General features: G+C 38.8%; 1 protein-coding gene across 1 annotated transcript in view; it reads left to right on the top strand.

Annotated features, from left to right (window-relative positions):
- The window catches only part of GPM6A (glycoprotein M6A), a 103,749-nt gene that overhangs the window by 38,231 nt on the left and 37,554 nt on the right, over positions 1-27,964 (top strand). The window contains exon 3 of the mRNA XM_036763338.1: positions 7,842-7,998. Within this exon, the coding sequence (XP_036619233.1) occupies positions 7,842-7,998 (157 nt within the window). The remainder of the gene's footprint in view (positions 1-7,841; positions 7,999-27,964) is intronic.

Raw genomic sequence — 27,964 nt, 5'->3', positions numbered from 1 at the left:
AACCTCATTTCATATATACAATATATATGTATGTATATACAGATATGCATATAGCTATGAATTACTGAATAAAGCATTTATTGAGCACTTACTGTGTGCAGAACATAGTTCTAAGTGCTAAGGATGCAAACAGAAAAAAGACTCCCTGCTTTCCAAAAGCTCACATTCTAAAGGAGGAAATATCACATGAAAGATTTCATATGCAAGTTAGATGGAAAGGTCTCCTAGTCCTGAGGGTGCAGAGGCAAAGCAGGTGGGAATGCTTCTTTAATGTCATTTCCACTTATAAAATCATACCAGTTTCTGATGTTGAACAGCTTGATAGTGCCAGGGATTTTGGTGACAAGAACTTACTTTTGGGGGGTCTTCAGTAGCTGTGGATGTAGCACCTGGAGGGGCAGTTGTCAGGCTGCATCTTGTTTTAATAATCCGGCTAGCAGCTCCTGTGGGGGCATAAGATCCCCCCACAGCCAGCACCCAGGAGGCTGCTGGCATGCCAGGAAAGCACAGGTTCTTTTTATCTGTTTAAACAAGGAAAGCACGGTGAAGGGGTTGACCAGCTTACTTTAATCCAGCATTCAGTTAGTTCAGGGGAGCATACAGGCAACATTCATTTAGTTCGGGGGAAAAAGCCAGCACCCCGAACTTCAGAACTAAATACAAACAAATTACAAATATCAACAGACAGACCCAATACAGATTCATTCACTTACTTCAGGGGAAAAAGCCAGCACCCCGAAGTTCAGAACATTCATTTAGTTCAGGGGAAAAACAAAACCAGCATCCCGCACTTCAGAACAAAATACAAACAAATTACAAATATCAACAGACAGACCCAATATAATTCATAGTTACCAACATCTGGGCTCAGCCCGAGAGCAAGGGCTGGCCCAGAGTCACGCTAGCCACTGCTCCCACGCCAACCGGAAAAGGAAAGAGGAATCTTCAAGCCATCTTCTCCCCTCTTATAGAGTTTTTGACATCATCAAACGCCGCCTGAATGACCAGGGCCGATTGGTTCTTGCATTGGCCCCTTCCCCTAGGTTAACACCCAATTGGGCGTGGCTCTGGAGTCAACACCTCCCCTCAGCCAGCCCCATGAGTCATCACACAGGAAGTTCTCTGCTCCCAGGCATGGTCTGTGGGCTTCCTGCCCCGGAAGAGGAGCACCAGGCCCAGCACCCAATGAGATAAACTGAGCCACCCAAAGAAAACAAAGGCCATTCTGGTCACACATCTCCACAGAGTTTGGAAACATTGCTTTTCCTAGGATTCCTGAGGTTAATTCCTGAGTTGTCTCCATGAGAGACCAAGGGGAGATGGTGGTCAAGATGCTGCTGGTGGTTTTACTTGACTGAGACATACCTGTCTTTCCTTTGGGGTGCCTGGATGCTTTAGTTAGGCTAGTTGGTCTGCCCTGGGGGTAGCAGTTGGTGGCCTCGTCTCCACAGGAGATGCTTCTTAGCAAATGCTAGACCAAAAACAGAACTGGTGATCTGGGAAGGGGATTGCTCCTGCTCCCAGGGCTCTTGTGCCTTTCTTTCTGTTGGTGTCAGTTGGTCAGCAGTTGCTGCTTATGGTGATAAGAAAGGTGGACATCTCCACAATGATTTCTCCCCTCAGTGATAGCTTTGGGGGCTGGCCTAAAAGAAAGTCTGTTGGTTTGGGAGACAGTGCCATTCCGTCCGTTCTTGAGTTCATGGTCCTGGGCTGTCAGATAGGTTATCAATATTTAGTAAAGGGTTGTTATTGGTCCATTAGTTTATTTGTTAGCATGCAGCATTAATAGGGCCAGATATATAGATTTAACTCTCTTTAGAGTTGTTAGCTTTACACTGTGCCGTAGCCACAGACTTCATACTTTACCCCATTCAACTGCCTCACAAATTTATCTTTACCTGTTAGGAGACTGAGTTATAGAATGTGAATTAATGCTTGTGGATCCATTACAACAAAAGGAAAGATAACTCAAGATAACACTGATAAGAATGGGTCTGAGACATCATAGGAACACACACCCTGAACTGGAAGAAACCTCAAAAGACATCTTGTCTCACCCCCTCATGTTATAGATGAAGAAACTGAGGCTCAAGGAGGCTAAGTAATTTGCCAGGGTCACAGAGGTAAATATACATCAGAGGCAGAATTTGAACACAGTATTTATATTTTTTCCCATTGCACGATCTTCATATTGGGAGGATGAAAATATTTTATCACAGTAATGATGTCTAAGACATTTATTTTATATACATGGCAGTAAGTTCTGGCTAGTACCTGTTCCTGTTTCTCTAAGGCCTAAAATAGGCTCTTATACCATTTCCCAATCACCACTATCAACTCTGGTGACTTCAGCTCCACATAATTCTCCAATTTAAGTCAAGGACCCCTTTTTCAGCGGTAAATTGGAGAACCTAGATTGAAAAGTGTGTTTTGAAGGGACCAACAAATATTACTCATAGTAGGAGGAAGGGGATGGAATGTGGCTCACATTTGGTTTACAAACATTCTTTGTTCACAACAGCCTTATAAAGTAGGTAGCCTAAGTATTCCTATTTTTTATGAAATTTGTAAAAGTTTACATAATAAGTGGAAGAATTAGAACTGGTCTTTGGATTCAAATCATCTCAAGCTGAATTTTAAAAAATATTGCCTTCTAATTACTTTAAAGGAATCTGTGTAGTTAAATACTTTGCAATTAAATATAGGACATTACAAATATATACTGTTATAAAGGTTACTTATTTATTAGACCTGCAGTGAAATGGTGTACTATGCTAGTCTCTTCAAGAAAGCTTCATTCTATTAGTATTCCTTTAAACCTATGAATGTGCTGAAAATAAAAGTGTAAAGTAGCAGCAATCAGTATGTAAAAATATTTAGCATAACTAAAGCAAGGTGTAATCGACACTGAACGTGTGCTAATTGAGTGTGATTTAGCCACAGGTTAAATCACGTAGTTCTTAACAGTGAATATACCAATAGCTTTAAAATAAATAACACAGAATGGAAATACAGACTTAATGGAGACGTGTCACCATTTAAAAGATAAGCTTTGACATTGTAGGTGCAAAAGGAACTCTAATTCACGGATTTACCATTTGTCTTCCTTGCTGTAGACTGACAGTAGCTGCTTGTCAGTCTTTATGTTTATGTCAATATAATTCTATGAGTGTTAGCATGTGAGACCCAACCTTTGATCAGTGTTTCTTATTTAAGAATGAGACCTAGCCAGGATTGTCAATCTGTTGCTAAGCTGTTTTGTTTAGCTGTCTTAACCCTTGGGTTCCTGTGATTCTTGACTCATCATTACAGTTTTTAGTTTTGGCTCCTGTTGCCTGTAAGGCTGAATTCTGAAAGATCACCTCGGCAGGAGTGTTTCTTTGCCCTCCCCTAGCTGGGCATTTTTGACACCTGACTCTGATTTATTGATGGCTAGACATCACTTCCTCAACCTGACCCCTTCCCTGATGACAATGTAGTTCAGACACTCTACCTTGTAATACAATCTATTCATTTTAACATAATTAATCTTAGACTATTTGATTGTTAAATGGAATAAAGATTGATCACATATTTAAAGAAAGCAGTATTGCACATATAATATTGTATGTATGCAATCTTTGATTCCCACTGCATGTGTACATTAAATGTACGTATATTTTGCTGTATATATAATGTGTATATTCAGATATGTAACATGTGTGTATTTATGGAAATATAGTTTTATGTATATAGAGAGAAACAGACAGAGAGAGAGAGAGAGAGAGAGAGAGAGAGAGAGAATGATAGCTTTGTAGACTGAATCATTGGTGCCTGTTAGATGGATCCAAATTGATATTTTATAGCACAGTTTAATTTAGGAACTGTGCAAGAACCCATATAGGGTTTTGGAAATGGAGCCTGGAAAAAAAAATCTTCCCTTCTAAAGAGCTGAATAGCCATTAATTAATCAATCAAGCTAGCTGGTGAAGATGGAATTGTGTGGTGGAAAAAGTACTATGCCAGGCATCAGAGTGTCTGAATTGGAACATGACCTCTGATGTTCCCTCTGTGACCCTGGACAAGTCACAACATCCCTGGGCCTCAGTTTATTCATCTGTAAAATGAGCAAATTGGATGTGATGGTCTCTGAGGCCCCTTCCAGCTCTGGATCTATGACACTATCATCTACTACCCTATTTAATACAAAAAATATCTAGGAATTTTACATACCTAACTTTCATAGACATATATCAATATATAGCAAAAGACTAAGTGTTGGCTAGTGATGAAATAGGAAAGAACAAATACGATATTCATGAACTAGCATTTAATTTACATTTACTATCAAAACTAATTTATGAACATTTAGCACTTTTCCACTAGATAGATCTATTATGAGGTGTGCAAAATACACACACATATGCATATGTATGTATATAAAGTGAAGACAGAAAACCTTACAGATATGCATATATATATGTATATAAAGTGAAGACAGAAAACATTGCAAATACAATAAACCATTCAAAATTCTGACACAAATTATTCTGAACCACAGCAATTTATATATGAAATAGTATTTCTGTTAATGTTCTTCTGCAAAATGCATGAGTATTATGTAACGTAATAATTCTTTATTCCATTTTGGAACTAATTAAGCTAAAAACAGCCTTTTGCTACAATAGTACAAGTCCCTTACATTTCTTATAAAAAAATGGAAGTTTCATACCAAGCTGGATGCAGTAATAGTAGTTGAAATGATCTACACCAGTCGCCAGACTTCTCAACCCACAAACACCAAAGACAACTGAGAAGAACTGCAGAACCCACAAAATAGCGGAGGGAAGCATGGCTCTAGCCCAGGACAGCCTGGATAGTCTCTGGGTAAGGTCTATCCCACACGGAGCTGGGAGCGGAGCACAGTGGAGCAGAGCAGAGCCCAGCGTGGGTGGCGCAGACCAACCAGACCAGGAGCCAGGCGGAGCATGCCCTAGCGCCCTGAACCAGTGAGCTGTAGCAGTTATCAGACTTCTCAACCCACAAACACCAAAGACAACAGAGAAGGTTAGTGGGAAAAGCTGCTGGGGGCAGGGTGATAGAGTTCGCAGTTCAGCCACTGCCCCGGGGCCGTGGAGGTGGGGCAGCTACAGAACTACAGCTGCACTTGCTTCTGGCCCCAGGCCCACCTGGTGGGAGAAATTAAGTGGTGGATCAGAGCAGGAGTGAAGAGCCTGCTGAAGATCTAAGTCTAGTCCGGGTTGGGGAAGGAGGAGTGCTGGTGTGGCAGAGGTGGCACATCCTCCCAAGCTTGGAACATAGTACTCTTTAGTCTACAAGCAGTCACATCCCGCTGAAAAACTGAAGGGTCAGGTTAGTTGGCTGGGAATATGGCCAGGCAGCGAAAACGCACCCAGATTGAGTCAAAGACTTTGGAATCTTTCTTTGGTGACAAAGAACACCAAAACATACAGCCAGAAGAAGTCAACAAAGTCAAAGAGCCTACACCAAAAAGCCTCCAAGAAAAACATGAACTGGTCTCAGGCCATGGAAGAGCTCAAAAAGGATTTGGAAAAGCAAGTTAGAGAAGTAGAGGAAAAATTGGGAAGAGAAATGAGAAGGATGCGAGAAAACCATGAAAAACAAGTCAATGACTTGCTAAAGGAGACCCCCAAAAATCCTGAAAAATATACTGAAGAAAACAACACCTTAAAAAATAGACTAACTCAAATAGCAAAAGAGCTCCAAAAAGCCAATGAGGAGAAGAATGCCTTGAAAGGCAGAATTAGCCAAATGGAAAAGGAGGTCCAAAAGACCACTGAAGAAAATACTAACTTAAAAATTAGATTGGAGCAAGTGGAAGCTAGTGACTTGATGAGAAATTAAGATGTTATAAAACAGAACCAAAGGAATGAAAAAGTGGAAGACAATGTGAAATATCTCATGGGAAAAATCACTGACCTGGCAAATAGATCCAGGAGAGAGAATTTAAAAATTATTGGACTACCTGAAAGCCACGATCAAAAAAAGAGCCTAGATACCATCTTTCAAGAAATTATCAAGGAGAACTGCCCTGATATTCTAGAGCCACAGGGCAAAATAGAAATTGAAAGGATCCATCGATCGCCTCCTCAAATAGATCCCCAAAAGAAATCTCCTAGGAATATTGTCGCCAAATTCCAGAGCTCCCAGATCAAGGAGAAAATACTGCAAGCAGCCAGAACGAAACAATTTGAGGATTGTGGAAACATAATCAGAATAACCCAAGATCTAGCAGCTTCTACATTAAGAGATCGCAGGGCTTGGAATACGATATTCCGGAAGTCAGTGGAGCTAGGATTAAAACCAAGAATCACCTACCCAGCAAAACTGAGTATCATGCTGTAAGGCAAAATATGGATTTTCAATAAAATAGAGGACTTTCAAGCTTTCTCAGTGAAAAGACCAGAGCTGAATAGAAAATTTGACTTTCAAACACAACAATCAAGAGAAGCATGAAAAGGTAATCAAGAAAAAGAACAAGAAAAAGAATTGCAAGGGACTTACTAAAGTTGAACGGTTTTGTTTGCATTCCTCCATGGAAAGATGATGTGTATGATTCATGAGACCTAAGTATTAGGGTAGATTAAGGGAATAAGCATATGTGTGTGTATATGTATATATATATATGTGTGTGTGTGTATATGTATATATATATATATGTGTGTGTGTGTATATGTATATATATATGTGTGTGTGTGTGTGTATATGTATATATGTGTGTGTGTGTGTGTGTGTGTGTGTAGAGGGGGAGAGAGAGAGAGAGAGAGAGAGAGAGAGAGAGAGAGAGAGAGAGAGAGGACACAGGGTGAGTTGAAGATGAAGGGATGATATCTAAAAGAAATAAAATCAAATTAAGGGATGAGAGAGGAATATATTGAGAGAGGGAGAAAGGGAGAGATAGAATGGGGTAAATTATCTGGCATAAAAGTGGCAAGAAAAAGCAGTTCTGTAGGAAGGGAAGAGAAGGCAGGTGAGGGGGAATGTGTGAACCTTGCTCTCACCAGATTTGACCTGAGGAGAGAATGCCATATACACTCAATTGGGTATCTTACCCCACAGGAAAGAAGGAGGAAGAAGATAAAAAAAGGGGGGATGAGAGAAGGGAGGGCAGATGGGGGAGGAGGTAATCAAAAACAAACACTTTTGAAAAGGGACTGGGTGAAGGGAGAAAATTGGATAAAGGGGGATAGGTTAGAAAGGAGCAAAATATAGTTAGGTTTTCACATGAGTATTGTGGAAGGGTTATACATAATGATACGCATGTGGCCTATGTTGAATTGCTTGACTTCTTAGGGAGGGTGGGAGGGAAGGGAAGAGGGGAAAGAATTTGGAACTCAAAGTTTTAAAAACAAATGTTCAAAAACAAAAAAAATTAGTTTTTGTGTGCAACTAGAAAATAAGATACACAGGCAATGGGGCATAGAAATTTATCTTTCCCTACAAGAAAGGAAGGGAAAAGGGGATGGGAGGGGAGTGGGGTGACAGAGGTGTGGGCTGACTGGGGAACAAGGCAACCAGAATGTACACCATCTTGGAGTGTGGGGGGAGGGTTGAAATAGGGAGAAAATTTGTAATTCAAACTCTTGTGAAAATCAATGCTGGCAACTAAATATATTAAGTAAATAAAAAAAGAAAAACAAAAAGAAAAAAAACAAACAAACAAAAAAAAGAAATGATCTAGACCTGCTTTGATCTTCCATTCCAGAACATAAGCATCACATTGCTTTTCATTACAATGGATCCTCAGAATATTAGTTTTGAATTTTTAGCTTTTTCAATGAAGTTACTAAGATAAATAACTTTAAATTTTTCCCATATAGGATTGACATTTTCAAGTATGTGATCTACGGTGTAGCAGCTGCCTTCTTTGTGTATGGAATTTTGCTGATGGTGGAAGGATTTTTTACAACTGGTGCCATCAAAGATCTCTATGGAGATTTCAAAATCACCACTTGTGGCAGATGCGTGAGCGCTTGGGTATGTAATTGCATGAACTCTTTAGTAGTTCCTTTTAACAATGCACAGGTGTTTGAATGTGTTTACATAAGTACTAAAATATTTTTGTCCCTCCTTTCCTATGTGAGAGGGGTGAGGAGAGTATGGGTTTCTGTGATATTCCAGTAATCATTGGAGAAAGGATCCTGGCTAGAGAGGATGAGTTAGAGCTACCTTCCCATAACTATCTGTGGCCCAAGTACTAGATCTCTCACCATCTCTAACCAGCCATTCAGTCCCCTCCCCATTCTACCTGTGGAGTGGTAATCCAGTGACTATCACTGGAATTGGGACCTGGGGCAGATCTACTTTGGTTTGCTAGAAGGTTGCCTAAGCAAAAAACAAATTCTCTACCTACTGCTTCTCTCCCTTTTCCCTCACATGCCCATCTACCTCAGCCTTACTTCTTCAGGTTCTATCCCTCAAGAACCTCTATCACATTGTTAACAAATTGCTCTTCATATTAGGCTTTTACATACTCTTTCCATCTCCCTGAAGTCAAGGAAACCTGGCTATATTATGCAGATACTCTCTAGCACCACAAGCTCTTCCAGGCTTCCCCCCTTACCACACCCAATAGGAATAAGGGTTGGGCTATTCCCTTTTCCTCATGGTCCCTCCCATTTATGAATCCCTTCAAAATCTCTCCTTTTTGGTGGTTCATTTCATCCAAATTTATCATCTTTTGGAAATCTTTTTGCAATTACATACTGAAGTTATATACAGGTCAATCTTCCTCTTATTTCATGGGTACAATACCAGACTCACATTTTCCCTCTATGTTCCAAGCCCTGCCTTTATAAAACTTGAGGATTTCAGTATATAAGTTGACATTGCTCCAAACACACCACTCTCCAAATTCAACCTCTCCACTCAGGATGATCAGACCTTTGCTATTATCATCATCCACAAGGGTTCTCCCTCTAAAATTACAACTCTGAAATTCTGCTCATTGATATTAACCCCCTGTCTTTACATCTTGCCCTGAGCTTCACCCCTCCTAAACTTAATGAGGGTCTTCACTCTAGCTCCAAGTCACTCTACCCTTCTGTGTTCTCACATTGGATCTGTTCAGGCCTCAATTTCTTCCCTTCAAAATCTTGACGCTGTGGTTAGATCAACTTTACAGTGTTTTGTATCCTTGAATCCTTTGCTTCTTGATAGAACTAATAGGATTCTCACCCTACTTATGCTCCATTAGTCCCACTGCCTGCCTTCTCCACTCTCACTGTGCTGACTGGGTCTACAACAGATTTATGTTAGTTGATCTCCTCTTAGTACTCTCTTATCTTTGAAGGGCAGATTGTAGGGTGCCTTTGGAAACTGAATAGTAGAGGGATAAATTAAAGATTAGAATTAAAGTTATCTTAAATATTTGATTACAAGCAGTGCTGTTGTGTTTCATGGGATATTTTGTCTTGCAAAAACATCTGTAATTCTAAACTAGTTTCAAGAGATAGATCCTGAAATCTTTATGTATAATAGCAATTTTGTTGCAATCTCCCAGCATCGGTGGTAGTAGTAGTAGTAGTAGTAGTAGTAGTAGTAGTAGTAGCAGCATCCAACTTTTTTGTATACATGCAGCACAGTGCCTTAAAATTTAAAATCTTTTAGCTCCCTGTTTCCTAAAAATCCTAGTGGCGAACTTTCTGTAACACCTTAAATCTTGTCAGCTCTCTTTCCAATCTTGCTTACCAAGTTTACGTTGTTTGATGACTAAAGAAGTAAAAACCCTATTAGGTTGTTGTTTTTTTCAAAATCAAGGAGAAAACCAAATAATTTTTTTTGCTCTCTATAAGAGAAGAAATAACTGATGTTAGAGTTTGGGCAAATTGTGCTTGGCATAAGAAAGTAGGCCATCCATATTCTTACCCTAAGGATATTTTTCTAAAAGAGTAAGTAATACATTTTCAAAAGTCTCTGAATATTTAAAAATATATTCAAGAAGTTTCCCTTTGTAGCATGTAAGGCAAATATAAGAAAGGTCTAAATCTGGGTCAGTTTTAGTAAATGAACATAGTATTTCTATTCCCAAAAAGCTGATAAAACTTTTGACATTTTATATTTTCAAATATAGTAAAACCCTCTTGTAAAATCTCTTCTCAGTTATATTTGGGGTCAGAGTGTGTTCTTGCATACAATGAATGTTGAAATTCCTAAGGAGGATGGCAGAGGATAGCCTAAAGAGAAAAGCTCTAAGACAGATCCAGGAGTCGTGAGACACTAGTATATATTGTTATAAACATGGGACCTTCTGCTAAAGTCCTACTCTGAGGCCTTATTGCAGAGTCACCCTATGTTCTTGAGGGCTATGACAATAGACAAGCTATGATAGGTCTTACCAAGCCAGAAAGGCTCTGAATATGAAGCTAGAGGTAGGACCTAGCTATATTTCTGAGAGGTCCAGGTGCTGGAATACTCAGGACCTGACCACCAAGTATTGCATTTTCATAAAGACTTATAAGATGTGGAGGGGATGGGCTCTTGACTGGAAAAGGGAGTACCCACATTGATTAAATCATGGATCTTCTTTAGTATTGAAGTAAGGAGTACAAAGCACATGAAATCTCTTTAACTTAGGTATTATCCTTGTCCCTTAGCACCTGAATCCTAGTGGTGTTTAACTACTTTGCCATTACTATTTGCTATTTCTTGCTAATAGCATCTTAAATAGGACCATATGTGGGCACCCACAAAGGAAAGGTAAACATTTATTTGGCAAGTCTTTTGTTTATCCTACCCATATCTTATTCAGGGAAGCAAAACTTCAGGATATTTAGGTCTTCTTCATACAAAGGAAGCCAGATACAAAAATGTAGAGAGCTAGAGGAATTTGAAAGCAGAAGATGGTTGTTTAAACAATTCAATATGTCTGGGGGTTTCTATCAATGAAGCAAATAGTTTGTACAAGTTAGTAGGAGGAGAAAAGGGAGATTTGAGGGAAATGTTATAATTTTAATATCCATAAACATTTTTTCTCCATTTTCTAAGATGAACCAACTCAACCCTGGCTCTTCATTACATAACAATTCAGTTTATCTCCTGTCGTATTTGTCTCTCAATTCCAAGGAGGTAGTCTCACTCACATTAAATATAAGACATGTACTCCTGTTGTCCTCTTTGAATCTTCATCCCTATTGAGATCAGGTCTCTTTTTCCACAGGCCCATTGCAGACAGATTTGCTCTTTTCTTGGCCTATTCCTCTCTGTGTTTTGGACTGTTGTTTTCTTTTGGCCAAACTCATCTGTATCCTAAAGCTGGTCAAAGATTATTCCATTTACTTTCTTGCTTTAAAAACCTGGCTTTAAAAAAAAAGGTGATTTCATACCTGACCATCCTCTTCATTGGGGACCATTCTCTTTTTGACACCGTGTTGCAACAATTCAGCTAGCAGCTGCTGTGGGGGTGTAAAACCAACAACAACAAGCTAACAGAATGCTGCAGTCCCACGTTCTTTTGATCTGCTTTACTAAGGAAAGCAACGTTAAGGGGTTAACAATCTCAATTTAATCCAGCATACAAATATCATTCACTTAGTTCAGGGGAAAAAGGCAGCACCCTGAACTTCAGAGCAAATACAAACAAATTACAAACATACATTTGTAAACAGACCAAATACAATTCATATTTACCAACATCTGGGTTCATCTGGGAGCTCGACAACGGCAGGCCCAGAGTCAGGCGTCACTACTGCTGTAGCTCAGAGCTCTGAAAAAAAAAGAAAGCCAACCCCTGGTTTTATATATCTTGTTCAGGGTCACAGGTAAGTCACACATACGTCTCACCCATGTGACCTAAAATCATCACAAAAATGCGACTTAAACCCATGAGGTCTAAAAGCCTCTGATGTCCCAAACATGTCACTCAAACCCATGCAAACTAGGCTTTCCCTTGAGGCAAGGAGGTCATCAAAAGCTCCTAATTTAATCAAGGGAACAAAGGCCAAACCCTTCAAGGGCACTTGGTTGAATAAGTGCTAAGAGCCCATCTCAATTCCCAATACACACCACCGGAACAAAGAGGAGGGTTTGGCATCTTTGTTCACCACTGTCACTACCAGCCCATTCCTTTGCTTCCATTCCTAGTTCGTCTTTCCTACCTTGAAATCTTCATTATCTTTTTATAACACTCTCCATGCATTGCATTCTCCCTGCTGTTATCTACTGACTTCATGGTCACTCTTGTAACTTTCTTAATGATTTTTGTACTTACCTCTCAGGATTTGGTTCTGATTACCATGCTCTAGGAAAACTGTTTACTTAAAGGGAATTAAATAACTGCCTTACTGTCAAATTCAGTCCCCCTATTCTCCTTCTCGCCCTCTCTCTACCTCTTGATAATGTTAACAACTTCTTCCTTCTGGGTATTTTCTTTCCTCTTCAATTCATCAATAACATGCTTTCCTGGTTTCCCTCTTACTTCTTTTACCATTCCTTTTCTGGCCTGTTATAAGGGCCATTGTCCTCTTCCTAACTCCTTAAAAGGCATCTTCCCCAAGGGAAGTTGTTTTCTTTTGTCCAGTCTTCCACCACCCGAATACCTCTTCTTCTCTATGCAAATAGAATGTGTTGAAAAGACATGAGGGAACCGTTCTAATGGAGAAGTGCAAAGATATCACCACAAGACTTGACTTGCTCCTTCACCTAGGTGTCTCTGTCACATGTGTTCCTGATGACAGAATGCCTTCTTTGTGATCCCTTTGTTTATCCACTCTTACTACTTAGGTAGGGTGTATGTATTTGTTACAGAATGAACTCAAAGTCTATGGGGTCAGGGGAATGCCTTGATGTTATATTCATTAGTGGGTTACTAAATGTCTTTGTTTGAAATTGTCCTCTGTGGCTGATTAGTAAAAGTAAATGAAAAGTAACAGTTGAGGCCTTGTGACCTAGGTTTTGGTGAGGATTCTGATGTAAAGGGAAAAGAACCTGGTTTAGTTTTTGAGATGCCATGGCTGCTGCAAATGTACTCAGTACTCAGATATCCAAATGCATCCCTGTTCTCAGCAGCTTTGATATACTTTCCAATAATATGGATCACAATCTGCTTATGCCATTGACTGCTCATCCTGAAAAACACCTAGCCTTGTCTTTCCACAAATTTGCTACAGGAGATACACTCATTGTGCTAGGGACTTTCTTTACTTCCTCTTGACATAACAAAAAGATAATTGGAGAAAACAAGTCAGTTATTCCCTACTCATGCCACATAACTGTCACATATTCCTTTTTGATCATATCTGATATCAGATGATATATGCTTTACTTTGGTTTGTTTTCACAGATCCTTACTTATTATATGTAGAAGCCAAGGCACACCTGCTATGTGTTTTTCCACTGATTGATATTTGTTATTAAAATTTCAAAATCGGTAGTGCCCAATTACTTATAACCACACAATAATACTGGTAGAATATTGGTTTGTAAAAGTAGGCCCTTTGTTTCAGGGAAATGTCTAGCTGTCAGTAAAGAAGCTTTGCAATTTCCCAAAGGGGATCCAGTCCCTTCCTTCTTTTTAATTTTGTATCCAAATTGTTGTTCATTTGAAAGATATGTGTGTGTAGATAGATAGACAGACAGATCTTTCTGCCTACTTCTGGTCTCTATCATCCTCTCTGCAACTGAGGTCATGCATTTTGTGAAGAAACACTTCAGGGAATCTTTCTAATTTGTTCTCTTCTTTCCTGTTCTTTCTTGCTGCCTACCTGTTTCCTCCTGTATAGTGTTAAATAATTGCAATCGATGCTACTTTTCTAGACCCATTTCCTCCTCTATAATCTTTACTTCTGGGCTTTTAATTTTTCCCTAACCTTCCCCTTCCATCTTTAGCCTAAGGGCCCAAAATATCCTGAGAGTACTCTCTTTGGACAATGCCAAGAGGTTAGCTTTAAAATCTGATGTTTAAAACTGTAGTTGCTGAGTTACATAGGTTTTCCTAGGTTAGGGAAGTCATCTACAAGGGGATGCAGGAGGTCAAAGGGGAACGGAAGAAGGAGTGTCATGATCGAAAGACCAGTGAACTGGCCTTAAATCATTTTTTCTGCAAATATATTACCTTAAAGTGTCAGATACTTATTGTTTTTAGATTACGATTATATCCCCTTCTTTTCATACTGAAAACTCCTAAACAAGAGGCAGCTGGTGGTACAGTGGATAGAACACTGAGCCTGCAGCCAGGAAGAACTGAATTCAAATCTGGCTTCAGACTCTAGTTGTATGACTGGGCATTTAACCTGCCTCAGTTTCTTCAACTATAAATTAGGGATAATAGTAGCACCTATCTCTCAGAGTTGTTGTGAGGACCAAATGAGAAATTTTAAACAGTACTTAGCTCAGTGCCTGACACGTAGTGGTGTTCAGTAAATGTTTATTTTCTCTTCTCCTCCCTTCCTCTAATCTTGATATTTCATTATCTGGATCTGTTCAATGTTCACAGTTATTTTATCTTGACCATTTGCTGAAGCATTCATGTTTGTAGTGAGATGTGGTTAGAATTGTAGTTAGTAATTTTGGTGTCTAGGGCAAATGGTTTTGTACTGTTTACCCTCAAATTTGTTCTGTAGTTCATTTTGGGAGAACAAAAATTAAGAAAAATTCAGTTGAGCAGGAGGGCAAGTCACTATATAGGTTTGGAAGGATATATAGAAGGCATTTCTGAAGTCATTTAGTCCAATTTATAAGGTAAAATGTTCCTTCTCCTCCATTAGAGAGGCCTCAGAAAAGTTTGCTTTTCCCTCAGTGCAGGAGGAAAAGTAGCCCTGAGCTTATTCACCCTTCCTGGGTGAGCTTTTGGAGGGAAGGCAGGGGAGAGGCCAGTCATGGGAAAAGACAGGTGTAAGGAGAAGCTCCAGAGCAGGGACTTGGTGGTATTAGGGATTTACTCGTGGGGAGCAAATTTGCATTCTGTCGTCCTTATATAGACCCTGAAGTCAAACTCCTCTTTTCTTTCATTATTTGGGCAAACTTGATGAGGGAGTCCCTGATGAAGGAAATGCCATACAGACTTGGGTCCCCACCTTAAATTTGCATTTCCTTTACTTCCTAGTTAGCTGGAGGAGTGCTTGTGTCCTCTGAGTGTGAGTAGCTTGGGGCAAAGCCCTAGCTACAGTCCTGGTGTTTTTTTATCTGACTGCAAGATGATGGTGGGTGTAAGTACACATGGTCTTATACAAGGAGAGATGACAATGCCTTCTGTTTGTTTTGAATACTCTTCCTGACACTACTTCTGATTTGGGATCTGTGGCAAATATTAGGCCTCAAAAAAAGGAGATAACCAGCGTTTGTTAATCCGTCATCCTTTAAAGGCAGTTTTCAAGTTTTTCCTTAAACTTACCCATCTCTGTTATTGAATTGGAGAAGACTGAGTGACCTTGGGCAAGCCACGTCTTCTCTAAGTGTCAGTTTCCTCATCTCTAAAATAGATAGCTTTCTATCTAAAGTCCTTTCTGGCTTCCTAGTATTCCACAATCCTTTGATTCTGTAATCACTGGAATTCACAAAGATGCTCGAGATTGGAACACAAAGTATTGGATTATTTTCTGTTTGAACATACCATCTATATAGTCATCGACCATCTGGCTTTTTAATACCAAAGGTGCACATCTGTATCAACAATCTTGCTAGCTGCTACTGTAGAGGTGTGGGATGTAAGACCCACCAGCAGCCAGCACACAGAACGCTGCCAGCACAGGTTCTTTGATCTGCTTTTCTAAGGAAAGCAACTTTAAGGGGTTGACAATCTCAGTTTAATCAAACATACAAATATCATTCACAGTTCAGGGGGAAAAGATCAGCCCCCTGAACTTCCAGGCAAATACAAACAGAAATTACAAACCAACAGATACAGACCTTGTCTGATTCAAATCACAATACATAGTTACCAGAGAAGAATCAACATCTGGGTTGCAAAGCTGGAGGACAGTTACAGCTTGCCCAGAGTCTCAACACTCCTTCCAAGAGTGTGCCCCAAAAGTCAAATGCCAAGCTCTCCTCAATAATATCTTCTTCAGAGCCCTGAGGGCTCTGACCTCATCCAGGCTGGGTGTAGAAAAGTTCCCCATCCCCAGTATCACATCATATACAATTCAGTGACTCTCAGATTATCTTAATGCTTAGGAACATTCCAAGGCAAAATCCCACTTTATCTGCCCCATTCAAGCAAAGACCTGGATGCTTAAAGGCACTTAAGAGAAGAACAGCAAAAAGTCCCACCGTAATTACTATTACAACATCTCATTTCTCTCTGAAATGGAGATATTAGGAATACAGTGTCTATGTTATAATCTCCACTTTGACCTAAAAACATGAATTTGCTTATCATTTAATCATTGTTATTTAATACTTTAGTTTTCAACATTGATTACCATAGGATTTTGAGTTACAGATTTTCTCTCCATTTCTATCCCACCCCCCCACTCCAAGATGGCATATATTCTGATTGCCCTGTTCCCCAGTCAGCCCTCCCTTCTGTCATCCACTCCCCCCAGCCCCACCTCCATCCCTTTTCCCTTTACTTTTTTGTAGGGCAAGATAGATTTCTATGCCCCATTCCCTATATATCTTATTTTCCAGTTGAATGCAAAAACAACTTTTTTTTTGAGCATCTGCTTTTAAAACTTTGAGTTCCAAATTCTCTCCCCTCTTCCCCTCCCACCCACCCTCCCTAAGAAGGCAAGCAATTCAACATAGGTCACACATGTATCACTATTCAAAACACTCCTATAAATATTAATGTTGTGAAAGACTAACTATATTTCCCTCCATCCTGTCCTGTCTCCCTTTATTCACTTTTTTCCCTTGACCCTGTCCCTTTTCAAACGTGTTTGCTTTTCATTACCTCCTCCCCCATCTGCCCTCCCCCCTTTTTTATCCCCTTCCTCCTAGTTTACTGTGGGGTAAGATATCTAGTTGAGTGTGTATGTTATTCCCTCCTCAAGTCAAATATGATGAGAGCAAGATTCACCCATTCCCCCTCACCTGCCCCTCTTCCCTTCCAACAGAACTGCTTTTTCCTGCCACTTTTATGTGAGATAATTTACCCCACTCTATCTCTCCCTTTCTCCCTCTCTCAATATATTCCTCTCTCATCCCTTAATTTGATTTTATTTCTTTTAGATATCATCCCTTCATATTCAACTCACCCTGTGCCCTCTGTCTATATGTGTGTATATGTGTGTGTGTGTGTGTGTGTGTGTGTGTGTGTGTGTGTGTATGTGTGTGTGTATTCCCTTCAACTACCCTAATACTGGGAAAGGTCTCATGAATTACGTACGTCATCTTTCCATATAGGAATGTAAACAAAACAGTTCCATTTTAGTAAGTCCATTATGATTTCTCTTTCTTGCTTCTCTTGATTCTTGTATTTGAAAGTCAAATTTTCTATTCAGCTATGGTCTTTTCACTGAGAAAGCTTGAAAGTCCTCTATTTTACTGAAAATCCATATTTTTCCTTGGAGCATTATACTCAGATTTACTGGGTAGGTGATTCTCAGTTTTAATCCTAGCTCCTTTGACCTCCAGAATATCATATTCTAAGCCCTTCCATGACTTAATGTTGAAGCTGCTAGATCTTGTATTATCTTGATTGTGTTTCCACAATCCTCAAATTGTTTCTTTCTGGATGCTTGTAATATTTTCTCCTTGACCTGGGAACTCTGGAATTTGGTGACAATATTCCTAGGAGATTTCTTTTTGGAATTTTTTTCAAGAGGCAATCAGTGGATTCTTTCAATTTTTTATTTTACCCTCTGGTTCTAGAATATTAGGGCAGTTTTCTTGATAATTTCTTGAAAGATGATGTCTAGGCTTTGTTTTTGATCATGGCTTTCAGGTAGTCCAATAATTTTTAAATTATTTCTCCTGGACTATTCTCCAGGTCAGTGGTTTTCCCAATGAGATATTTCACATTGTCTTCCATTTTTTCATTCCTTTGGTTCTGTTTCATAATATCTTGATTTCTCATGAAGTCACTAGCCTCCACTTGTTCCAGTCTAATTTTTAAGGTGGTATTTTCTTCAGTGGTCTTTTGGACCTCCTTTTCCATTTGGCTAATTCTGCCTTTCAAGGCATTCTTCTCCTCATTGGCTTTTTGGAGCTCTTTTGTCATTTGAGTTAGTCTATTTTTAAGGTGTTATTTTCTTCAGTATTTTTTGGGTCTCCTTTAGCAAGCCATTGATTTGTTTTTCATGGTTTTCTTGCACCACTGTCATTTCTCTTCCCTGTTTTTCCTCTGCTTCTCTTACTTGCTTTTCCAAATCCTTTTTGAGCTCTTCGATGGCCTCAGACCAATTCATATTTTTCTTGGAGGCTTTTGATGTAGGCTCTTTGACTTTGTTGACTTCTTCTATCTGTATGTTCTGCTCTTCTTTGTCACCAAAAAAAAATATTCTAGAGTCTGAATCTGAGTCTGTTTTCGCTGCCTGGCCATGTTCCCAGCCAACTACTTGACCCTTGAGCTTGTCGTCAGGGTATGACTGCTTGTAGAGTATAGAGTGCTTTGTCCTAAGCTTTATGGGCAGTCCTACTGTTTTCAGAGCTACTTCTACTCCACTGTCCCCACAAGCTCTGCCACAGCAGAGCTTCTCCCCCAAGAACCACCAACCAGGATTGCGACCCAGATCCAAGCAGGGCGCAGCAAGAAAACTTGCCTCTGCACCAGCAAAGCTGTCCTTGCACTCCTGCATAATCCTCCGCTTGATTCCTCCCATTGTGTGAGCCAGGGACTCCAGAAGCAGCTGACACTGTTGCTCTGGAAGCAGGCACAGGAGCTTCATGCTGCTGCCACTGCCACCGCCACACCACCTCTGCCACTCCCAGTGCTGGGGCCGGACCACTTTCTAACCCGATTTAGCAGTTTTCCCAGTAACCTGCTCTGTGGCCTTTGGTGTTTGTGGGTTGAGAAGTCTGTTAACTGCCACAGCTCAATGATTCATGGCCCTAAGGCCTGCTCTGGCTGACTCCCAGTCTGTTCTGTCCTGGTGTGGCCCAAACTGGGCTGCGCTCCACTTCCATCACCATGTGATAGACCCTTCCCAGCAACCGTCCAGGCTCTCCTGGGCTGAAGACCTGCTTCCCTTTGCTATTTCATGGGTTCCACAGCTCTAGATTTTGTTCAGAGCCATTTTTTACAGGTGTTTGGAGGGATTTGGGGGAGAATTTAAGTAAGTCCCTGCTTCCTAGCCCCCATCTTGGCTAATTTGCTTATCATTTAGTACTGAGAATTGAAGGCAGAATAACAAGGCTTTTTTCTGTTTTAAGTAATAACTCCTAAGTATCTTACATTAGCTTGGAAATATGTTTTCTCAGAGAAGGTATCACTAGGATAAGATGGTTTTCTCAATCTAAGGGAATTAACAGTTTTTGAATTTAGAATATCCTGGTAAAATATAGTCTTTTAAAAAAATTCATACTACTATATGCATCTTTGTTTCTCTTCACACAGTCCACTTGATGCAATTACACACTCATCTGGAGAAACAGAAGCAAGCCTATGCCTTGGGTTACATCAGGCAGCTGTATATGGAGTCCTGGTTTTCAGAACCTAGGTTAGGAGATTTCAACTTGGTCTCTGCCCAGGACACTCACACTCTCAGTGAGATCAAGTAGGCACAGATAAGAAACAACACTATAAATAGGTCTTATACACATAATTCATTCTCAGCATCTTGGTAGAATTTAGAAAAAAAGAGTATAATGTTTACTGAACAGGAAACAGAAGACTGATCTAAGCATATGGTACAGGATACAAGTCAGTGGCCTTATCATCAATTCCCCACAGCTCTCAGTATGGAAATGTAGTATGCTGGAAAGCTGAATATGAAGCCAGAGGACCTAAGTTTAAAACCTAGTCCTTCCTCTTATTACCAGTGTGACCTTGGGCAAATTAATTTATTACTCTGAGCCTCAGTTTCTTTAACTACAAAATAAGGGGGTTAGATTAGACAATCTCTAAGGTACATTCCATCTTCAAATGTATGAGCATTTGGATTGTAATTTGCTTCATGTATCTAAATCAGAATTCCTAGTGTCAGAATTGAGCTCTGCAGCTGTAGTGTTGGATTTCTTTTGATACAAAGTTTTGCTTTCTGCAAGTTGTTGCAGAAATCAGGAAAAGAGATTAAATGTGGAGCTCATTCTTGTCACTTCTGTGTTGTAATAGGTGACCTGTATTAGTTTACAGTATTGCATTGAGAACTTGGGAAAATCCACAGAAAATGGAAACCTACCACAGAAACACTTTTAAGCTATAGGCATAAAGCAGCAAAAGAACTAAAGATCATCTGGTCCCTCTTGTATCTCTCTAAGTCAGGTTCATATATTCAGAAATGGTTACAATTGAAAGGAAACTTAGAGATCATCACATCCAAATCCTTTTGATAAGCTCTCAAAAGGGTTGTATCAGTTCACCAACAGCATTTTCTTAGGCTATGAAAATTGGGTTGTTTTGTGGTCTACTACATCCTACGATGCTGATTATTATATAATAATAAACTACAAAGAAAAAAATCATTCTAGTATATGTGGCATGTAATATTCATTATTTCTAGATACCAGATCATCCTAGAGAGTCATCTGTGGGTCAGTCTTTGTTGATGACTTCTTATTCTTTCATAATGCTAAAATACTCTTATGAGAAAAGGTAGAGGGTAATATACATATCTATTCTATTTCTTCTAACCCATAGAGGCAGCTAGACCCCTGGGATACAACTCAGAAGAACTAGCTCATCCCTGGTGGTGTCTTGCTGTGTAAAATAAATCAAGAAGCATTAAGCATTTACTCTGTGCCAAGCAATGTGCTGGGTGCTGTGGACTGAGATACAAAGAATGAAGTAATTCTTACTCTCCAGAAACTTACATTGGAAAAGAGTAAAATCCAAGCACAGAATAAATATAAAGAGAATAAATAAAAGTGAATACAAAGTCCAGGGGTGGAGAGACTGGCTCACCCTGCCTGCTACTGTGCATCATTTCATTTCTCCTTCAGAAGTAAAATGAAAGACTGGATTAAATGACCTTAAGGCCCCTCCCAGGTCTAAAAGTTGTTATTTGGGTATAAACAGTTTGTTTCAAGAGTAAAATAATATCTAATATTTAGATAGCACTTCAAAGTTTGAGACCCATCTCATTTGATCTTCATGGAAACCCTGTGAGATGAGGGCTGTTGATATCTCCATTTTACAAATAAAGAAATGGAGTTTCTGAGAAGGTAAATAACTTGGCCAGGAAGACAAAAACTAAGAAATTCTTTTCTGCAGCAGAATTTGAATCCAGCACTTTTCTCTAATGTGGCAGGCTGCCAGTAGTCCAGCACTTTAAAGCACCGGAGCTCCTACGTTTTAACAAAACTGCTTCAGTACTTTGAGAATCACAAAGTTTCAAGGCCTCAAATTTGGGAGGGACCTCAGAGGTCATTGAATCCATCCTGCACCTGAACAAAATCATACTCAGTGATGCTGCATCATGTAGTCACCCAACTTCCTCTTGGAGATCTCTAGTGAGGAGCAACTTAGTCGTGAAGCAATCTCTTCCATTTCTGGGTGGCTCTAATTGTTATGAAGATTTTCCTTACTCTGATCCTAAAAACATTCTACAGCTTCTGCCGATCTCTTCTCGTTCTGCCCTCTGGGGCTACACAGAACAACTAGACAGCTGTGATGTCCTTTGTGTGGGTGTTCCCTCTACATGGATTCACTCCAGTCATGATTTGCTCTGCCCTTGGCTTTCAGACCAACCTTCTATTAAGGGGCTTACCTGTGTTTGGTTAGTCTGGTCCTCACATGACACGCACACACAGTCTGTGAGTGGGCCTGCATTTCCAAAACCTTGGAAGCTTAGATGGAGTGTCCAGAGCTTGCACTTGGCATTCAAAGGCTTGGAGAAACCAGGTGCCCATCCACAACCCAATGAGACACTGGAATGTGTCTTTAGAGGAAGTTTTATAAATGTATTCCAATATTAATATCAAATTTAATTAAAGATTATTATATGTACTTGGAAAGTGCCAGGTGAGGGTGAGAGGGAGAATTTTCCCCAGCACTTAAGCAACTGTCACTTTTCCTACCTATGTAACTGTTTAAATAAAGATAACAGCAAGTGTCCCTTGTTTAATAAAAATTAATTTAATAGAATTCTACACCCATGAATCAAGTCACAAATCAAATTCCCTCTAAGAAGTGTATTCCTACAAACTTAGAGAATGGATGAGTCCTATGACACCATTTTGTGTCTGCTATCTTCCCAGTTTTACCAGAATAAGAATACTTTACAATCATTCTGTAACTGGACAATACTAGGCAGGTTACCAGGCTCAACAAATAGCTTTATCATATGTTAACAATCTCCCTCCCTGCTCCATGAGGACAAGGATAAGTCATCAATTAAAACAACACCAAACAATCATGAGATTGAGAACAGAATTAGTAGAGCCTGCCAATGTATTGGTCATTTCCAACATTTGTCTCTTGTTGGATGCTTATGTGTTCTAACTAAAAACCACACATCCCAGAAGATGAGTGGGTTGAATCTTTATGCAAAAGTTCACTTTGACATGAGACTAAACAAAGCCTGGGTATTTTCAGGCTTTATTTTTTTAAGCTACTACTAATTTATTCCTTCCATTGAAGCATAATTTAACAAGCTCTTACTTGAGAATATTTCTGGGAAGAAATGATGATTTTCAACTGGTTAAAAAAAAGTATCACCCCTAAAAAAGGTAAAGGTTACCTAGAATATGAAGCCATAAAAGTTAGAGCAGTTTAAAGCTGGTCAAATTCTCAGCAAAATGAATAAATCTTTAAATATCTCTACTGTTAAATTGAGAACAATCTATGGAACAGGTGTGAATATTTTTAGTTACTGAAAAGTGGACCATATTGATACTGTTGTAATATTTTAAGAGGTAGAGTCTGGAAATTGCAAGCAAATGGATTTGATATGAATCCTCAGTAAATTCTAGAATTGATCATTAAACAAATAGTTTGTTTATACTTTGAAAAGAATCTGGAAATCACTGAGATTCATTAAGGATTCATTAACTTCCTTTGTATTAGGTTTACTAAATTGGAAGATGCTGTTATATATTACGTGTCTGTATATATATGGATGTTTGTGTACGTACACATATGTGTGTGCATATAAAATTTCAACAGTATATTTGACAAAATCTTTCCCTTTAGCCTTAGTGACAAAATGGAGGTGTCAGCTAGCTGATGAAACACTTAGGAAAATTCATGGTTGGTTGCACAGATAGAAGATTATTGATAAAAGAATGTTTTAACCTAGAGAAATATCTGCAGTGTCATTCCATGAGTCAGTGCAGCATTGTCCCAATAGTGGTCACAGTTCTTATCAATAACTTGGATGAGGCATACTTGTGAAATTTATCCAAATTATTTGATACAGTAGGGAATGAGAACTATTATAGAAAGATGATAGGATCAGGACTTGAAAAAAATCTATATAGGTTGGAACATGGCCAAAATTAGCAAGAAGAAATTTCATAAGGATGTCTAACAGCTGTGTTTAGGCTAAAAAAGTCAATTGTACAAATATGGGATGGCAAGAATCTGGCTTAACTGTACTTCACATGATAAAGAATAAGAATTAAAATGACTGCTGGCTTAAAATGATTCACCAAGTGATACAGCTATTCAGAAGGCTAAATGCTCTCAGAGGCTGCATCAGGGCTTAGTTTAGGTGTATTTCCTGATTTCTCTAGTTGATAATCCCTACTCCCTCCTCAAATTTATTAAGAGCATTATCTCTGACTCTCCCTTGCCTCTTTCAGTCCCAGACTTGTATTTATCTATGTACAGGCTCAAACTTCCCAGGAGAAGGCAAATTGGCTGCTGGCAGGGTCTGTTTTGTTTTTCTCTTGCTATCTCTCCTACCCAGCATAATCTCTTGCAGTCAGTGAAGAATTTGCATAGGCAAAAAGGAGGTGTGTGGGGGTGGTGGGGGAGTGTGTAGAATTCCAGGCTGGAGAAGCATCATGAACAGAAGCATTGAGGGAATGAACATTTTATTTTGGGGAGGACAGTTGAAGAACCTGTCCTTGCTATTAATAACAATAGCTAAGGTTTATATAGTACTTGGAAGTTGGCCAACATCTGGTAATGTAAATATTGTAGGCATTATACAAGTTCTATGGATGAGGAAATTGATGTCAAAAAAGTGAAGTTGCTTCATGTGGTCACATAGTGGGTGTCAGAATTAGGATTCAAATCCCAGGCTTTCCTGACTTTTTCCAGTACACCACAGTGCTAGAGTAAAGCACCATTTTGACATACAGGCATCAAAGAAGACTCTCCCATTTTGTCTGTTACTGTTCAGAATAATTACCTTTGGAAGGAGTAAGCAAAATTTGAAATATTAAACTATCAGAAATTTTCCCATATGAAAATGTGATACAGGATCATATTATTTGGAGGTGGAAGGAATTTTAGAGGTCATCTAGATGATTTTGTTTTACAGGTGAAGAAATTGTGTCCCAGAGAAGTAAAAATAATTTGCCCATGGTCAGACAGTAGTAACTAATAAATACAGAAATTGAATCCAGTTCATCTAGCTCCAAATATGACTTTTTCACCATATCATACCACCTACCACATATATTATGTATGTATTATATACAAGAACACTTACAGATTTTTTTGAGAATTCTTTCCATATTTAAAGGTATTTGAGTATTTCATTTCTAATTTGTATTCTTATTTACAAGGAAGACATAGTTTCCCAGGTCTCTTAGAGTCATACTTGATTTTTGAAACACATTAACAGATTCTTTTATGGAACATTTGGTTTCTCAGACAATATTTACTTAGCTTCATTATTACCAGATAGACAGCCAGTGATGTACTTTCCATTATTTCGAACCCATTTAAATCTAAATTTAAATCCTATTTGCTTTTTTTACTGTCTATAGAACATTACATGTTCTATGACTCTTCTGTTGTTTATGCTTCCTTTCATGTTAGCATAATCTGGTTCTTCCGTAAGGAAGGGATTTAGAAGAATATAATGAAAAAGGAAAAATGAGCTTTCTCATTTTTTCCAGCACTTTGGGCAGTATTTTACCCTGTCTTGTTTACTGGGTTCTATATAGTTGTCTGGCCTCAACTATATATGGATTTTGTTGTTGTTGAAAGGTAAATTGGTACAGACATGGCTCAGATGGCAAACGTGTCAAGAGAATACATAAACCCTCTTACATGCAGTACTTTTCTGTCCCTATAGTAGCTTCTAAGACAGTCAAAAGCTAAGCCTACATTTTAAGTAGGAAGTGTCTGACATTTCCCCCCTCTGCTTTAAGGCTGTAGTTATTTCACTTCTTTTTATAGTGAACAAACTCAGAAGACGGCCTCCAACCCATATGATTATGATTCTCAGAGTCAAATGATTGGTGAATATTGTCTTTGTGCCAGACCTTTCTCTAAATTTAGCCTACTTGTGTCTCACTGAGGCAATTAAAATGAGAATACTGGAAACATCTACTTATTTTTATAGAAATATAGGGAATTGGATTGGACATCTTAAATTCTATATAAAATTCAAATGTTTCTTTTTTAACACTGAAATTGACTTATCTAAGATGACATAATTCTCAACCATCTGTGATTTCCTTGACTTCTTATCCCTTTTCATATTCACCAAAAAATTTGAGCCTGTTGCTTTAATCTTAAAAATAAAATCCTTTCCCCTAATAGTGATGTCTAGTTATTTCTTCAAATTTTAACATTTTTTTTCATGTTTTTGATTCAGTATGACAAGGTTCATGGGCTACCAAGGTCAAAGATGGTGAGAGATAACAAATTGATAGTCTAAATACAGCATTAGTAACAATGAAATATTTTAACATAACAACTAGATTATGCTGAAATATTTTAACACCTGTATGATGGGTTAATCTTTTAGGAAGGACTTATGGAAAGTCATATAGAAAAGATTTACCTAAGATTGTTGTTGTCAGGAAAGGTCTGTTGCTCCAGGGTGAGAGGGGAGTACAGTCCAGCAGAGGCTGTACTAGTGCAGACCAATCCAGAAAACCAAGAGCAGGCCTGAAGGTGACTGAATGAGTGGCAGCAGTGGCAGTTTCCAGACCTCTCATCCCACAGATATTAAGGGGATCAGACAATGGGTTAGAAGATTTACAGGGGTCCCTTTGCTGGCACAAGAGGCAGGAATCTGTTGCATTGCCTATACTTGGATCTAAGTCATATTCCTGGGTCTTAGTCCTAGTGCCAGGAGGAGCACTAGTACAGCAGAGCTTGCTGCTACAGGGGAGTAGGGACCCTGGTCACAGTTCCAGGGTTGACAAGAGTACTTGTGGTCACTTACAAATCAGTGCACCTTACGGGAGAGTAGAAAATGCACCTTCCCTAGATCATACCACCTTGGAAGAGCCAAAAACTTACAGGTTCCCAGAATTACCTCTGAAAACAGCTGCACAAAAAAACCTGAAGCTTGAAATAGAAAAAAAAATTCTGACCGTAGAACATTATGGTGAATACAAGGAAGATTGAAAAATACATTCAGAAGAATACAACAAAGTCAAAATTCTAGCATCCAGAGCCTCAAAGAAAAATATGATTTGTCTCAGGCCATGGAAGAGCTCAAAAAGGATTTTAAAAATCAAGTAAGAGAGATAAAGGAAAAACTCGGAAGAGAAATGAAAGTGATGCAAGAAATTCATGAAAAAAGAGCCAACAGCTTGGTAAAGGAGGCACAAAAATATTGAAGATAACAACACTTTAAAAAAAAGACTAGGCCAAATGGTAAAAGAGGGACAAAAATCTAATGAAGAAAAGAATGCCTGGAAAAGCAGAATTGGCCAAATGGAAAAAGATATACAAAAATTCACTGAAGAGAAAAACTCCTCAAAAAGTAGAATTTGCCAAATGGAAAAGGAAGTACAAAAGTTCGCTGATGAAAATAATTCCTTCAAAGTTAGAATTGTTCAGCTGGAGGCTAATGACATTATGAGACATCAAGAAACAATCAAACAAAATCAAAAGAATGAAGTTATAGAAGAATATATGACATATATCATTGGAAAAACAACTGACCTGGAAAACAGATCTAAGAGGAGAATTATTGGACTACCTGAAAATCATGATCAAAAAAGAGCCTTCTTGGCAATGAGGGGGGTAGGAAAGGAGGAAAAGAAGTAAAAAGTGCATAGTAGAGAACAAAAGAAAACTTACAAGGAGGCAATGAAAAGATAGAAAGCTCTGAATGCAATGTGTAGCATTTATTATATAGATTTTCTTGAAGTGGAAATTTATTGCAGTATACATTGAACCCTCTCTTATGTTCTGCTATGCACATGGAAATCCTTTTTTTCTTTTGTCATTTTGTATTTGTTTTAATATTTAAGTTTATAATGTTTCTTTTTCTTTTCTCATTGTAAATTCAAGTTTTAATATTTAAGTTAATAATGTTTGTTTTTCTTTTCTTATTGTGTATTTAAATTTTAGTATTTAAGTTTAAAATAAATTAATTTTTAAAAGCCTATATATAATCTTTCGAGAAATTCAAAATCAAGGAAAACTGCCCTGATATTCTAGAATCAGAGGGTAAAATAGAAATGGAAAGAATCCACCAAAAACCTCCTGATAGATATCCCAAAATGAAAACTCCCATGAATATTATAGCCAAATTCCAAACCTCCCAGATTAAGGAGAAAATGCTGCAAACAGCCAGAAAGAAACAATTCAGATATCATGGAGCCACAGTCAGGCTAATACAAGATTCTACATTGAAGGATCAGAGGGCTTGGAATATGATATTCTGGAGGGCAAAAGAGCTAGGATTACAACCAAGAATTACCTACCCAGCAAAACTGAGTATAATCCTTCAGGGGGAAAAATGGGTAGTCAATGAAATAGAGGATTTTCAGGCATTCCTGATGAAAAGACCAGAGCTGAATAGAAAATTTGACTTTCAAATAC

The sequence above is a fragment of the Trichosurus vulpecula genome, chromosome 6 (genome assembly GCF_011100635.1).
Source record: "Trichosurus vulpecula isolate mTriVul1 chromosome 6, mTriVul1.pri, whole genome shotgun sequence".
Classification (NCBI taxonomy): Eukaryota; Metazoa; Chordata; class Mammalia; order Diprotodontia; family Phalangeridae; genus Trichosurus; species Trichosurus vulpecula.
The sequence above is the reverse complement of the archived record's forward strand: the minus strand, read 5'-3'. Positions and strand labels throughout refer to the sequence as shown.